The sequence below is a fragment of the Apteryx rowi genome, unplaced genomic scaffold, assembly GCF_003343035.1.
Source record: "Apteryx rowi isolate R43461 unplaced genomic scaffold, aptRow1 scaffold_119, whole genome shotgun sequence".
NCBI classification, from domain to species: Eukaryota; Metazoa; Chordata; class Aves; order Apterygiformes; family Apterygidae; genus Apteryx; species Apteryx rowi.
The window spans coordinates 1,545,742-1,560,224 of record NW_020447408.1 but is presented as its reverse complement, the minus strand read 5'-3'; the positions used below and the strand labels follow the sequence as shown (position 1 = coordinate 1,560,224).

Below are 14,483 nucleotides of genomic sequence, written 5' to 3'. Positions count from 1 at the left end.
GCACGGGTGGGACGTGGGGTGCGCAGCGCCGTGCACGCGTGGGGTGTGAGTTTGTGCCGCTCCCCGCACGCGCGCACGGGTGGGACGTGGGGCGCGCAGCGCCGTGCACGGCGCGGGGAGGGGGCGAGCGCGGCCGGCGCTGACCCCGCGCCCCGGCAGGACCATGAACGCCGCGCAGGGCACGGTGGGCAGCGACCCYGTGATCCTCGCCACCGCCGGCTACGACCACACCGTGCGCTTCTGGCAGGCGCACAGCGGCATCTGCACCCGCACCGTGCAGCACCAGGACTCCGTATCCTTTGCGCCCGCTGTCGCTTCCCCTCTTGCGGGGCACCCCAGCGGATTAGACCGCCCGGTTTCCCCGGAAAAACCGGCTGCTTACGTACCTTAACGGGCCCCCGCAGCAGGTGAACGCGCTGGAGATCACGCCGGACCGCAGCATGATCGCCGCCGCCGGTGAGCCCAGGCGGGGAAGGGGCTCCGGCGGGATTTTCCCCTGCCCTGCCGGGTCCCACTTACCTCCCGCTCCCTGCTGGTTGCTGCAGGCTACCAGCACATTCGGATGTACGACCTCAACTCCAATAACCCCAACCCGGTGATCAATTACGACGGCGTGAGCAAGAACATCACCTCGGTGGGCTTCCACGAGGACGGCCGCTGGATGTACACCGGCGGCGAGGACTGCATGGCGAGGATCTGGGACCTCAGGTACCGCTGCCCCCCGCCTCCCAGCTCCTGCGAGATTTCCATAAGTTACCGTGCCCGCGGYGCTCCCCCTTAGCCTCGGGGCTGCTGGGAGGCGCGTTATCGGTACGAGATGCAAAGCCAGGCCCTGTCCCTCCTGGGAACCCCGTCCTCAGCGGCACCTCGCGGCGGTGCCGTGCCGGTCCGGCAGCCGCGCTGGGCGCTCGCGCTGTCCCCCGAGGCGGGACGTCTAATCGCACGCTCCGACTCGCTTGCTCTGTGTTTGTTTGTTTTTTGCCGCAGGTCTCGTAACCTCCAGTGCCAGCGCATTTTCCAAGTGAACGCTCCCATTAATTGYGTCTGCTTGCACCCCAACCAGGTAAACGGCGTCTCGTGCAATTGCCAGGCTCCTTTGGCGGGGTGGGTTTTGCCAGATCTGCTCCTCCTTCAGCAAATCTGAGGTGCTGCGAAGCTCCATACTGGCAGCTGCTGCAGAAAACTTCTCTCTGTACGAAAGTGGTTTGCACGAGGGCACCGGAGGTGCCGTAACACCCAGCAGCCAGGCGCGTTGCTCCGCTCCACGCAGCGGCGACGTTCTCGCTGGTCGGGGAAGGTCGGGATCCTGGTGGCGCGGCCCCGGGTGACGCTGCTGAATGAGCACCAGGCTGCTTCGCCTGCCCGGGGCGCGCGCCCGCCTGCTCCGGCGCCGAGCTGCTGCTGCGCGCTACCCGCTCGGTTCAGCATAGGAACATCATCAGCGGGACTCGGGAGCCCGACGGACGGATGGACAGACAGATGTTCCCTGCATCTGCACCAGCAAGAGCCAAAGCTCCTTCATGCTGCAGAGCAAACCTGCACCTGCGTTACAGGCTTGCACCCTGTTTCTTCTGCGCCCGCTTCCCACTGCGGAGACCCGCGCTCTGCCCCGCGGCCAGCATCAGCCCGGGGACCGCGCCTGCGGGGCTCGTTTCCAGCCAGCGTCCTCGTGCTAATTACCTCTAGCTGTTGCTTAAATTAATGGCTGAATTTGGCCTCTGATCCCGTGGAAAGGGGCACTCGTTCGGGCCTGTCTCAGTGCCCTGAATATAACGAAGGGGATATTATTGGAGTGGAACCAGTGGCCCAAGGTGGGCCGGGAAGCTTTGAAGCTAGCACCGTTGCCCAGAAAAAGTGAACCACAGCCTGATGACCTCCGAGACGTCTATCAGATGGCTCCTCCTGTAGCGCCACTGCTGTGGGACTGGGTTAGATGAAAACAAAATACTGCTGTTGTACGTGGATGTAGCACGCGAAATCCTCGCTAACTAACGTGTTGCTGAGTTGCGAGAGAAATGTCAGTTTGGGAGCAGAGCAGCGCTGATTAGTCCAAAGGTGGCAGTATACGTTCACACGGCTTCATCGGTCTTTGCACTGCTCTGCTGCAGAGTGACACTGATTCACTTAGGCTGGAGAGAGACTTATCWAGGCCTAGGTGATGCTATGACAGTTTTAGCAATTGTACTTAAACGTGCTAGGAGGGGGCTAGTGAGTGAGGCATGCAGAAGACATTTCTGCGCTGTATAGCCAGCTAAATGCATCAAATGATGGTTGTCGCCCTCAGAAACAAGCTGTCGCTCCCAGCTACAGAATTAGTTGTGCCCAGCGGCCTGATCTGCTCTACAATGGACAGTGCAAGTCTGTCAGTAAAAGCGCTGGTTTTAGTGGAGAGCCAGCACTGTCTCCTGGTGCGAGATGGGCCTGGAGCCAGAATTCCTCCCCTCCAGCTGGCTCCTGTCCTCACCCTCTGTGAGGGTACAGAGAGAGGGTACACGTTTAGGGTTGTCCTTTTCAGCTATCTGTACGCTCTGAGTGCTTCAGTTGTTCACGGGCCAACTCGCATCTTAATGCCCGCTTCTCAGAAGCGTTGAAAATTGTTTGGCTTCCGTGAATGATGTTTGGAGTCGTAGCTGTAGCACAGTCCTGGAGATCAGGCACGAGCTGTCCGTGCCGTGGTTCATAAAATTAGCAAACGCTTCGGAGAAGGTAAACAGCCTTTCTGCAAGGCGTGAGGTTGCTGCCCCTCTTGCTCTCGGGGGAGTCAGCAGGATGGTGTCTGCCTGGAGAGCTGCCACTCTGCGATACCCCTGGGCTGGGCAATAGTTGGGCRAGACCCCAACGCTTGAAACCAGAGCAAGGCTCCCTCCGGTGCCTTTGTCTCCTGTGTAAGTTGTAGGGGTGTTTCGTGTGCCTCAGCTCTACGGCACGTGCTTGCRGTGGGGGCTGTTCCTCGGGAGACGAGGTTGTCCGTTTCTTGCAGGCGGAGCTGATCGTGGGGGATCAGAGCGGTGCTATTCACATCTGGGACCTGAAAACAGACCACAACGAGCAGCTGATTCCAGAGCCGGAAGTTTCCGTGAATTCGGTTCACATTGACCCTGATGCCAGTTACATGGCGGCCGTCAACAGCTCGGTAAGTTCAGGTGGCCTCAAGCGTGGGCTGGGATTTACCGGTGCTTCAGCAGCTGCTGGCGGTTGCCTGACGCGGGCAGAGGCAGCAGTTCCCACGTACCAGCTTTCCGTGCAGTTTGCACTGCGTTGTGGTTGTGCGGGTGGTTATCGGCCGGACGGGGAAGCCCCTTGCGGGCGGGCGCGTCCCAGTCCGACGACGGCTCCTCCTCTCTCCTTGCAGGGAAACTGTTACGTCTGGAATCTGACAGGCGGCATCGGAGAGGAGGTGACCCAGCTGATCCCCAAGACCAAGATCCCAGCGCACAACCGCTATGCCCTGCAGTGCAAGTTCAGCCCCGACTCCACGTGAGTGACTGCCAGCCCGCTCGCTTGCCTGTGCCCCCAGCAGCAGGTCCTTTCKGGGCGGGTAGCAGAGACCCGCCGTGCCCCAGCTGCTGGCAGCTCCCCCGGAGCGGTCGCGCTGCCATGGGGGCACTGCCAGTGGCGCCCCAGCTCTGGGCTCTCAGAAGCGCTCTGTGAATCCTCAGCAGGTTTTGCAGCCGTGAGTTGCGTTCACAGCTGGGATCGATGTGATCTCTGAGAGCAAGGTGATGAACCTGGTGTACTCTTTCACCAAATCTGTTTAACGTGAATGTCATAAGGCAGATGACACAGGGGTAAGGAAATCTGATTATGAAGAACGCAGGTCTCCAGTTCATTACCGTTCCAGGCCCGCATTAAYGAGAGGCTTTTAGGCATACAGAACGAATAATAAGGTTACTCATGTGCATCTCTCCCTTGCAGGCTCTTGGCTACATGTTCTGCAGATCAGACATGCAAGATATGGAGGACTTCAAACTTCTCTCTGATGACAGAACTGAGCATTAAAAGCAATAACCCCGGGGAAACCTCTCGGGGCTGGATGTGGGACTGTGCCTTCTCTGGGGACTCCCAGTACATTGTCACAGGTAAGGCACTGGCTGTACATCCGCYGCTGTCCGGCGATTCGATTTGGACTGCTCCAGGGCCCCTCGCAGGAGGGCTGTGCGCTAACACGGGGTTTATGAGCTTGCCTGGCTGGGGACACTGCCAGTGCCTGGTGCTTCCTCACCAACCCCTGGCGCCCCTGCGTGCATGGGGAGAGAAACCCCCACACCCCCAACACGTTGCACTAACTCCCTTAAATATTTTGCTTGTGCTGCAAAAGGACATCTGTTGCCTCCTATTTAAATTGGAGAGATGATCCTCACGTGTGCTGTTTATTTTACCGGGTAGCAATGCTGCTTGCAGTGTTTGCAGCATGAYAGTGCTACCACCACAGTAAGTTTTCTCCAGAATACTTAAAACCCCGTGTAATACTGAAACGCACTGAGGTCCTTGCTGTGTGTGGCTCCCTGTCTGTCATCAACAGCTCTAATAACAGTGTTGAATGAAGCAAGAGAACAATCTTTCTTGCAATTAAAAAAAAAAAAGTCTGAAAGATAATGTCGTAATATATCCCACTGCTCCTCTTTTCACTTTGTGTTCCAGCTTCCTCGGATAACTTGGCCAGACTTTGGTGCGTGGAGACAGGAGAGATCAAGAGGGAATACAGTGGCCACCAGAAAGCGGTCGTCTGCCTCGCTTTCAATGACAGTGTGTTGGGTTAATGCCCGTGTGCGGGAAAGAAGGGACCCGTGCTTGTTTTCCCTTGTCTCGTGGTGACAAGCACCCTCTGGAGCCTGAGAGACCAACACCTGCAGCCATCCCCTCCTCTGATGGAGATGGCTCAGTCTCTGGCAGAAGCGGCTGCATCTGCCTGGAACGAGAGCAGGCTTCAGCTCTGAGCAGATCATAACCGAAACGTGTTTGACCTCCAAGGACACCGCCTGGGCAATGGGCCTGGGAGGCGCAACCCCGTAGAGGGTGGCGGGGTGCAGCTCAGCTGGAGGCGCCCCTGCGGCCTCCGCTGCGGACGGCTTTGCCACGGTCTTGTACCCCACGGTGCAAAGCATCGGCCTCTCTCAGCGATGGAACAGGCTGAACAGAGAGAGGAAGGGTGGCTGTCTTCTTGTTTTGCAATTCCTTTATTCAAAGCGTATTTCACAGACTTGCTTCGAGAACGGCACTCTGATAAAATCAACAGCCCTGGCCAGCAGATAACCTTGTGCTGAGCAGGGCATGTGGCCATGAAACACTAGCTACTCCGCGTGATCCGTCTGTGTCTAGATCTACTGCTACCTACGTACAAGATGCAGCCCTGCAGCACAGCTGCAAATAAAGTGTCTGTACCGACAAAGCTGAGCAGAGTTCTGTTATTTTCCTAAATTCTCTTGAACTGCCACACGAAATCGGGGAAGCGTTCAGGGGGTGTCGTAGGTGTTACCTTCCTTGCTGAAATCAGGCTTTTCAGGAGCCCAGTTCGAGTACGCAGAGCGACGAGGGGGCATCCGTGGCTGCAGGACGACTTACTCGGGGAGGTAATAGAAGCAGATAGAGACGCAAATGTTGCTCGGGAAGCATATGTCAATGCAAAGGTAGATCAGTCGCTGCCTCCCCGGACCTGCCGAACGAGCAAGGACAGAAACGTGGTGAGGGGAAGCCTTGAGCAGCCCTGCAGGTCGGTCCCTAGTGGAAAGCCTTGGGGAACGGCTTTTCTCATCGTTAGAGCTGGCGTGAAATAGAAAACGAGGCTGCTCTGCAGGCTGCTCTCGGTGGGAACGGGGGGTGACCAACCGAGCAACGGGCTGGTTTTGGAATAGAGGTCAGCCCGTCCCTGGCCTGGCACGCTAGCGCCCGCGGTGACTTGAAGGGGCTTTTGCGCGGCAGAGCCTGCTCCTCTAAGACGGACCAGAGACGCCCGAGCTCCCCCGTCCCGCGGTGGGGGGGGAAGACGCGTACGACTCACCCTCCCCTCGCCTGACCCAGAAGATGGATGTCTGTTCACACAGGTTCTGGACAGCCTCCCCCAAGCTGCTGGGGTCCGCCTGCTTCCCTGCCAAAACGCCCAGGAACTCCCTGTAGTACTTGGTTTGGTTGTTCTGAAGCAGCGGCTGATCGACCTGGAAAGAAACGGCCCCGTTCGTTAGTTCCTCCGAGACGCCTCGCTCCTCCCCACGGCGCTGCTCTCGCTTTCGCAGAACGGCTGAGGTTGGGAATGCGCCTCCGGAGATCATCATCTAGTCCAACCACCCTGCTCAAGCAGGGTCACCAAGGGCACCTCGCACGGGATGGCGTCCAGGCGGGTTTTTGACTATCTCCAGGGAAGGAGACTCCAAGGGAGTCATCAAGGAGACTTTAAAGGCGTCCAAAGAGCAGCCTGCTCCTGGTGGCCTTCCCTTCCCACYGGGGAGGCTGGAGGAGCCTCCCGGGAGAAGAGGTTTGCCCGCATTTTGCTAAAACGGTCTCGTGGCTCTCGTGTTCCTGCTCTCCCCTGGGCTATAAACGCTGCTCGTTGCTTCTTGGCCGGGCAGGGAGCAGCGGGCGAAGGATGAGGGAGGCCCGAGGAGCTCCCAAGGAAACTGAGAGCAGCTGGCAGGGCTGCCAAAAACGGGGTCCCTCTGTCTTCTTGGAACACAACCTGTCCCACGAATCTACCGGCGTTTTGTTCAGAGGGTCTGCACGCATGGTTTACGCCAGCTTACSGCCCCGTGAACTGCCGACAAAACCCCCTTTGTTTTGGTTCCCCAGAATTTCGCGAGCAGGTAACAGAACACGGCTCCGGCAAAGCCCTGCTATTCGCAGCGCGCGGGACGCRGCTGCCTCCCCCAGCCAGCGCTTCTGCCGCTTCCCCCGGGAAATACGGTATCGGTAAAACGGGGAATCACCCCCACCCTCCGGCCYGGAGCAGCCGTGGCTGCGACGCCGGCGTGCGAGAATCTCCCCCTGCAAAAACAAACCCACCCAGAAAAGGGCCTTCGGACAGCCAGGGGCTCGGCACAGGACCCGACCCGTCCTCCCCTTCCATGCAGCCACCCCAGGGACCGTCCCAGCAGGTGCTCACTGCTTGCTCGGAGGCGTTGAGCGACGTCTGTACGTCCTGGAGGTCCCGGGAGTCCATCCTCCTCAGGTAGCACGCGYGCTGCTCCGCGGGCTTGTAGCACACGTAGCCCTGCGGGACGGATGGCTCGCCGTTAGAAGGGGCGACGGCCCGCGCCCGGCTAGCTCAGATACGGACGTTCCTCCTTTTGCGCCCAGCTCGGAGCCCAGCACCTCCCGATGGGGCAAGGGCTGCTAGCGCTAGCGAGACGGGTCGCTAGCCYGAGGCACTCACGTTCTTGCCGTCGTACAGCACGACGGCGGTGCGGTTGCTCTGCGAGGTGACGTAGTAAGTCACGGTGCTCCGGGACTTGTCCACGAAGGCCGACTGGTTCCTCGGGGGGTCTTGCCGACCCTGCAACGTCAGCCGGACGACCTGCGAGACGGGCTGAGCGCAGACGGCGAGGGCAGCACCAGCCATCGGCTGTGCAGGCTGCCTGCGCGTCCCCGCTTCCACGTCCCCGGACACTTCGCTGGCCCGTGCTGCTTGCCTGAAGTATCCAGCGACAGGCAGAGCAAGCTCCGGCCGAAGGAGGACGAGTTTGGGGCAGCCCTGGCTACCCGGCCGCGAGCTGCGGCTGGGGAAGAGAAAGGACCGACGTGCCCGGAATAGAAGCGCTAAGACGCTGCACCAGCATTTCGGCGTCTAGCGCGGGGTTCCCACGCTGCAGGCATTCGCCCCGGCTCATCCGCAGCGGGATGCCGGCTAGCCAGGGGGGCTGGCGGAGCTCCCGGGCTCTGCYGCGGCGGTGCACCGAAAGGAGCTGGAATTAGCCGTCCCAAGCAGCCGCAGCTCGCTGCTCCTCGCTCCCCCCCCCCCTTGCTCCGGAGGCCACAGTGACGCAGGGGAACTTGCCTGCTTAGCAAAACAGCAGCTCCCGTCTGCATTTACTAACGGCGCGCTGGAGCTGCTCTAACTGAAGCTAGGGTTTCTGGCAGGCGCGGTGCAGGGGTGAGGCGGCGGCTGCTCAGCCGCTGCCCCGAGCGCGCAGCGCCTCCGGGGAACTTCTGCAAATCTGCTCTGCAGACTGCCTGCGCATTGGAGAGAGGGGGRGAACGGGCCAAATCCGGCCCCGATCTCAGCCCCTTCATCCCTCCAGGCAAGGGCTTCTGCCACACAAGGGCTGCGTGCAGGAGGAGATGTCCCTGCCTGGATCTGGATCTGGATCCTTACCTGGGCAGAGGTCTGGGAGAAGCTGAGAATCCCCGCAACGCTGATGCCAACAACTGCAAAAAACAAGGCAATGGACAAGATGATCCAGAATGTCCTGGACAGATTTTTGAATTGTGCTGGGAATCTCCTGTCCTGGGAGCCAAGGCAGAATAAGGAAAGAACAGGAGTTAAAATTGACACTTTTGCGGTTTATCCTTCCGTGCTATAAAACACACTCCTCATTCACAAAGGAAACCATTCGGGCATTCTCAGGACTATAYGCAAACTGTTGGCGATGTCTGAATATAGAAATGGACCCACAGAACTGCCACAACACAGTAACAATCCTGGAATAACATCACTTTTATCCCACAGTGATTGGRATTTTAGTTCTGCCATCCCAGTGACAAGCACTCCTCCAGCCAAGGAAACATGCAGACWTCGCAAAACCTTTGAGGAAAGGCCGGAATCGGAAGCTTTTCATAAATGGGGGCTGCACTTTTGTCATCAAATGAAATTATTTTGTTTTATAGCAGAAATTCCCCACATAATCATCAGCATTTGGAGCAGTCCTGTGTGGGGCAATCCTACCTACTTCCTTGTCCTTCCATATATTTACTTATATTTTATTTTCTGGATAAAATTGTTGCTTGATGCAAAAACAAGCTGTTATTTGGAGTTAAAAAAAAAGCTTGGCATCGTGTTGATGCTTCTAGTGGCTTGATATAAAAATCACTTTAATTCATATAGTGAAAAAATTGAATGCAACTTATTGGCACATAAAGGCATTTTTACAAAGCAGAAAGGCGGCACTTTCCATAATCGTAACAGTACAGCCCACAATTAAAAAGTCTGTTTCTCAATCCTCTAAAGCATATAGAGGAATCTAATAATTTCAGGTGGTTTGATTTGCTACAGGCAAACAGTAAACAGGCTCTGCAAACCTACCGGTCAGTTACTGGTCTTTTTTTTAGGTAATGTGCAACTTCTAAATATATTCCACCAAAAAAGCAGCGAGTATTAGAAAAGTTAGAACTGCATAGCTGAAATCTTATCAATTCAAATGCAATAGAGCCAAAACGTTACAATAGTTGGTAGATTTTCAGTAGTGAAATTCCCTGAGGTGGGAGACAGGACATACAAACAGGAAACATAAATAAACCAAGAAATCCAGCAAGTCCCGTCTCCTGGCGGGTTCCTGGGGGCTGTGGAGCCCTCGTGTGCGCACATCGCTAGCGGCACTGCAGCACGTACGCTGCGATTCCTCGGCAWGTCTAATTCGACTGCTCTGCCCTGGCAACCTGCTTTATCCTACAGTCATTTCATGCCATGCGAGCACGGACACTTGCATGAAGATCCAGCTGAGAGACTCAGCTGCCTTAGAGGGAGCTGARTTGCGGATTGCTGAAGCTGGTGATGGGCCCTGGAGAGGTGATGAACAAAACCTTACCGGGATCCATGGGAAATGCAGGAGCTCAGCCCTTAAAAAGAGGAATAGTCATCAAGCAAGCGCGGAGCGAGGACTCTGTGATCACTGGGGGCCCGGGGATACTCACGGAAGAGGCAATGCTGCCGGCGCTGCGGCTACCCTCCATCCTCCGCTTCAGACGAGGGCCCTGCTCCTGCCGCTCTGCCTCCTGACAATACACGGACTGTGCATGATCCTCAACTCCAGACGTGCTTGGGAAGCCTAAGCACGCATCCGAGAAACCTAAATACGTGTCCCCTGGTCACAGAAACCTCCCGGTCAGGTGCTCCTCAACTCAGACCTGCATGGAAGGTGAAACCTGAGTGTGGCGACCTGGGAGAGGGGAAAGAAAGGGAGGGCTAAAACCCAACATTGTAGAGAGATGCTGTCATTGGTATAAAAACTCTTCCTGCCTACCTCCCGGGCCAGCTGGAGGTATTGAGGTAGAACACAATTGAAGTCTTTGTGTACGCCTTCCCTGCTGGCACATGCTTGTAGCGGGACTGGACAAGTCTCATTAAGAGATAAAATGAAGAGGGAAGAAGTGGCAGCCTGCCCTCGTCATCGGTTGTTTCTACATTTCAACATGAACTTTGGGCTGTCAGAGCTCCGTGGGCCGAAGCCAGCTGTTTATCCTGCAGACTAACGCACTGCAGGTCTTGGCTGCACAGACGTGCTCACGTTCCACCTGCAGATCTCACTTCGCTCCGATCCCAGGAGAGAGGGTCTGTGATCCAACGTCATCGCCACAACGCCAGTCACGCTCAAACCAGCACGCRCTTCCAGTGACGAGCGTTACCGCACAGGGAACCCATCTCCCAGGTAGTCGGACCTTAAAATTATCCTGCTTAGTCTGGAAGCCCCTGTGAGAGCTTTGTGTTATTGAGACCTGCCAGCCAGACGTATAGCCCAACAGAGGCGAGCCAAAGTTCAGCAGAATTCCTTCGTACACTATCTATCCGGGAAAGATTTAGCGTTTGGACRTTTTCCAAGCAAGCACGGCCCAGGACTGATCAAACTCAACCAAGGCAGCAGCTCAGCCTGGAGCTTCACRTCACCGAAGCACTAACACTCCCTTCTCTTCCCACTTGGCCTCTTGCGCGTTTCCGTCTGTAAGTCAGACAACCTACTGAACTGGAAAATCACAACCTTGTTCCAGTACGTTGCTTCTGTAGGACACGAATTTAGACCGTGTAGTAAGCTGTGATTTCAATAGATTAGGACTACATGGATTCTACTGACAAATCCATAATTGAATGCTATGGCCAAAGAGAGTCAACCACCRTTCTTTTTTAAAATAGTAAAAAGGAGAACGTGAGACTGCAGCATGCCACGCTGCTGCTGCTGCTCTGAAGAAACGGAAGTGTTGAAAGAGCCCAACCACCAGCTCTACTTCTGCAAAGCCGGAGACACTGCGGAGGAGCACGAAGCAGCCCCCTCCGCTGCAGTCTACCAGCCGATTTCTGCTGCAGGGAGGCTTAGCACAAGAAACTTGGAAAACCAGCTGTAACATACAAACGGAACATTCTCCCCCTAGAGATTTCTAAATGGACAAACAGCAGGCACTCTCTTGCTCTATGAAGTTCGCACCATGCTTATTCTAAGGCACAAAAATTAAGTAAAACCATCTATAAAATGTTGTTTGTAAAAGCATTTGTAAGAAGGGGAAAGCACTCTGCTCTGTAAGAAGTAGGAACATGACCCAGAGATACCAGCTCCGTGCTAAGAGCCCAGCACAGTTCTAGGCACCTAAAATGAAAAAATATACTCCAGCTTTTTTTTTTTTTTTTGGTAAAATTGCATGTCAGGAGTAAAGATGGTAAAGACTGAAGCTGTATCCTTAACTCCTACAATTTCAACAAAGTAGTTACATCCAAACACACGCAGAAGAGACTACAAAACAAGAAAAATGCAAGGAGAAAGCAGGTTTGTAAGTTTAATGTGAATTCAAGTAGAGGGTTGAGAACCATCGGGAAGTTAATACAGAGATTCTGAAGCATGATTGACACCTTCACCAATACATTTCAGTATACGTGGGGAACAGTGAATCGAGGTAACGGTTCCCTTGTACAGTGAACAGTTCTCAGCAGGGATAGTGTGCCGCTTCAGCAAGGCTGACCACCTCACCTGGCATTTACTACTTTACTTGACATGTTTTGAAGTTATAAGCACCAAAAGTAGGAAGTGAGTCAGAGAATGCATTGCTAARTTAGCCCTAACCACGGTAAATCCACTATGTCTATTTCTATGTTACTTAGGTAAAGTAAAAGTTCTGCCTGATAAGCGTTTCTCTGTGACTTTTGTAAGCCTTCTAGGTAGAGACACAAACAGGAAAGATATTATTCATGCTTCCGAGTTACAAATGAACAGTCTTTTACAAGATCCAGATAGTATTCCGGTAACACTGAAAGACATTATGGACTGCTCAGTTATTGCTGTACAAACAAGGTGGCAAGTTTACTTTTTTCTAGTGTTTCAGTGGAAGGAAATGGCAYCGAATACACTCCTAGAGCTGTTCAACTAAATAATGGGAGATGAAGGAAGTTCAGCGTTTAAATTTAAACTGCCGGTAGTGGAATCTATGGAGTAACAATACAGTATTTGCATATTTAATTTTTCACTTAATTTTGTAATACAAAAGCTTCAAACTGTGGCCTTCAATTCAGCCAGCATAAAAGTCTATCCCATGGCCTGGGCCGTGCATCACTCAAAACCTATCTAAAGATGAAAATAAAATAATCACCTGAGCAGGCACTCTTTTTCAGACAAGCAACTGTTGCCAGGCCCCAACATCGGATGCACAAGGAAGATGTTACAAGCAGGTATTTAAAGGAAGCACTGTGCTGTTATCACACTTAACCAGTACAGATTTACCTTGGTGGGAAGTAGCACTGTGTACTATAKTCATCTGTTGTAGACTGAGCCCTAATTCATATTCTACAAATAAAGCCAAGGCAAGCAATTATTTTGATGCTGAGGCAGCAGGGAAGCATAAGAAAATTTAGTTCTAACTTCATGTCTAATCAATCCAGTTATTTCTGGGAAGCAGTATTAGTGCAGGATCGTCCTATGTGATTACATACTTTCTGCATTACCAAATGCAAAAGCTTACAAGAATCAAACCTATAGTGATCAGTGAAGTACATTCCTCTTATCCTCCCTTTTGGGAAGCAAGATATATTATCATATATTATACTTAAGTTTATATTTTAAATATATTCTGATATATATTTAGAATCAGGATAGTTCTTGTATGTACGTATACTTTACATATACATCCAATACTTGGACAAATACAGTATACAGAAGATACCATTTGCATTTTGCATGTGGAATCATTCTAATCTGCATCACAAGTGCAATTTTTATGGTCAAATGAAGGAGACAGATTTCAGTTTCTTTGACCTGAAGTCACACTTGCAATGGTCTGCACTGCTAGAATGGGACCCAGTCTGAAAACCAATCTAAGGCCAAATTCTAGTTACATCAGCCACTGCAAGCATTTCCAAACACAGCCACTGAGTAACTACACACTCAAAGAGTTATTTCCCTGAATAAACAAGACTGAGTTACCACCTGTCCATGAGAGGACATGCTGCAAGGTGTTGGGTTCCTTTCCTCAGATCACTCTGCTCTACTTTCCTCAACTCAGTCTAGAAGACAATAACATCTAGTATCACACATATTTAGATATATGTATTACTTATAAYAATAGAAAAGCCCCAAACCCACAAGACTYGAGTGACACCATAATGCCCTCTTCATTTCAAAGTGCATTTTAGAAGACCAAGATGTAAACAAAAATCCTATAGARAGAGGACAGAAAGGTTAGAAAGCTTAGGGTTGCCAATTTCTGGTGGTATATTGAGTACATTACTGTCACAAGGTGATTAGTTAGGGCCCTCCTCAGGGTACCGCTTCAAAGGCTGTAAAGGTTTTGCTATTTTAATCCCCCAGTGCTGGAAGAAGGTCAGCTATACTATCAACATAGTAATCGGGAACCAGGCTTTGCCTGGCAGGACAGTCACTCTCCTGGTGACCTTGCACTTCTTCCAGCGTAGTGACTCCAGTGAGAGTCAGCAGCGTTGTGAGGCCGCAGTTGTTGCCCATGAGGATATCGGTGTCCAGTCGATCTCCCACCATGATGGTACGAGCAGGATCGATGTTGAACTCACTGACCACGCAATCGAACATGTACCGGTTGGGCTTGCCTACAATAAACGCCTCRCGCTCTGCCGCCGTCTCCACTGCTTTTACCAGACAGCCAGTCCCTAGAGACAGGACAGAAAACTATTGATTAGAGACCGCAGAAGGCTCTCAGTGCCCAGACGAGGCAGAGCAGAATCACATGGTGTTTCGGGAACACGCAGACAGAGGAACGACTTGAGCAGTAATACACGAGGCAGCGCGTAAAGCCTGATCCGCGCGTGTGAGAGCGTGTGGCCGCCCGGCCGAAAGGAACCGCCCGAGCACAGGCGAGGCTGAACACAGCTCCTGGGGCAGGAGGGTGCAGCGGGTTCCAGGCTTTGGGGACACCCCGGCGGCCCCCCCCCCTCCGCCGCCCCACGCACCGGGGATGGCGGCGCCGCCCTCGAGCGGCAGGCGGTGGTCGCGGTTGGTGCCCACGAGCAGGCAGCCGGCGCCGCCGCGCTGCAGGTAGCGCAGGGCCTGGCACAGCTTGGCGTAGCTGAAGTGCTCGTCGAAGCCGACGAGGACGGCGCGCACGGCGGGGTC

At 53.9% G+C, this 14,483-nt stretch overlaps 3 protein-coding genes across 3 annotated transcripts; 1 reads left to right on the top strand and 2 right to left on the bottom strand.

The window, feature by feature from the left end:
* Positions 1-118: 118 nt before the first annotated feature.
* Positions 119-5,506, top strand: MLST8 (MTOR associated protein, LST8 homolog). The gene is made up of 8 exons (XM_026086444.1): positions 119-292; positions 405-456; positions 546-708; positions 988-1,063; positions 2,981-3,133; positions 3,353-3,477; positions 3,916-4,079; positions 4,642-5,506. Exons 1-8 carry the CDS (start codon positions 164-166, stop codon positions 4,758-4,760), a joined length of 981 nt encoding a protein of 326 aa, XP_025942229.1. The 5' UTR covers positions 119-163; the 3' UTR covers positions 4,761-5,506.
* Positions 5,507-5,532: 26 nt separating this feature from the next.
* BRICD5 (BRICHOS domain containing 5) lies at positions 5,533-10,314 on the bottom strand. The gene is given in 9 exon segments (XM_026086458.1): positions 5,533-5,653; positions 5,999-6,152; positions 7,094-7,201; positions 7,364-7,516; positions 8,303-8,434; positions 9,838-9,992; positions 10,176-10,217; positions 10,220-10,289; positions 10,291-10,314. Coding segments are annotated over 9 exon segments (933 nt in total). The 3' UTR covers positions 5,533-5,558.
* A 1,345-nt stretch (positions 10,315-11,659) lies between these two features.
* On the bottom strand, positions 11,660-14,483 carry PGP (phosphoglycolate phosphatase; the record flags this gene model as incomplete). Its single annotated transcript, XM_026084702.1, has 2 exons — positions 11,660-14,020; positions 14,321-14,483. Coding segments are annotated over 2 exons (489 nt in total), but the record flags the coding sequence as incomplete, so codon positions are not given.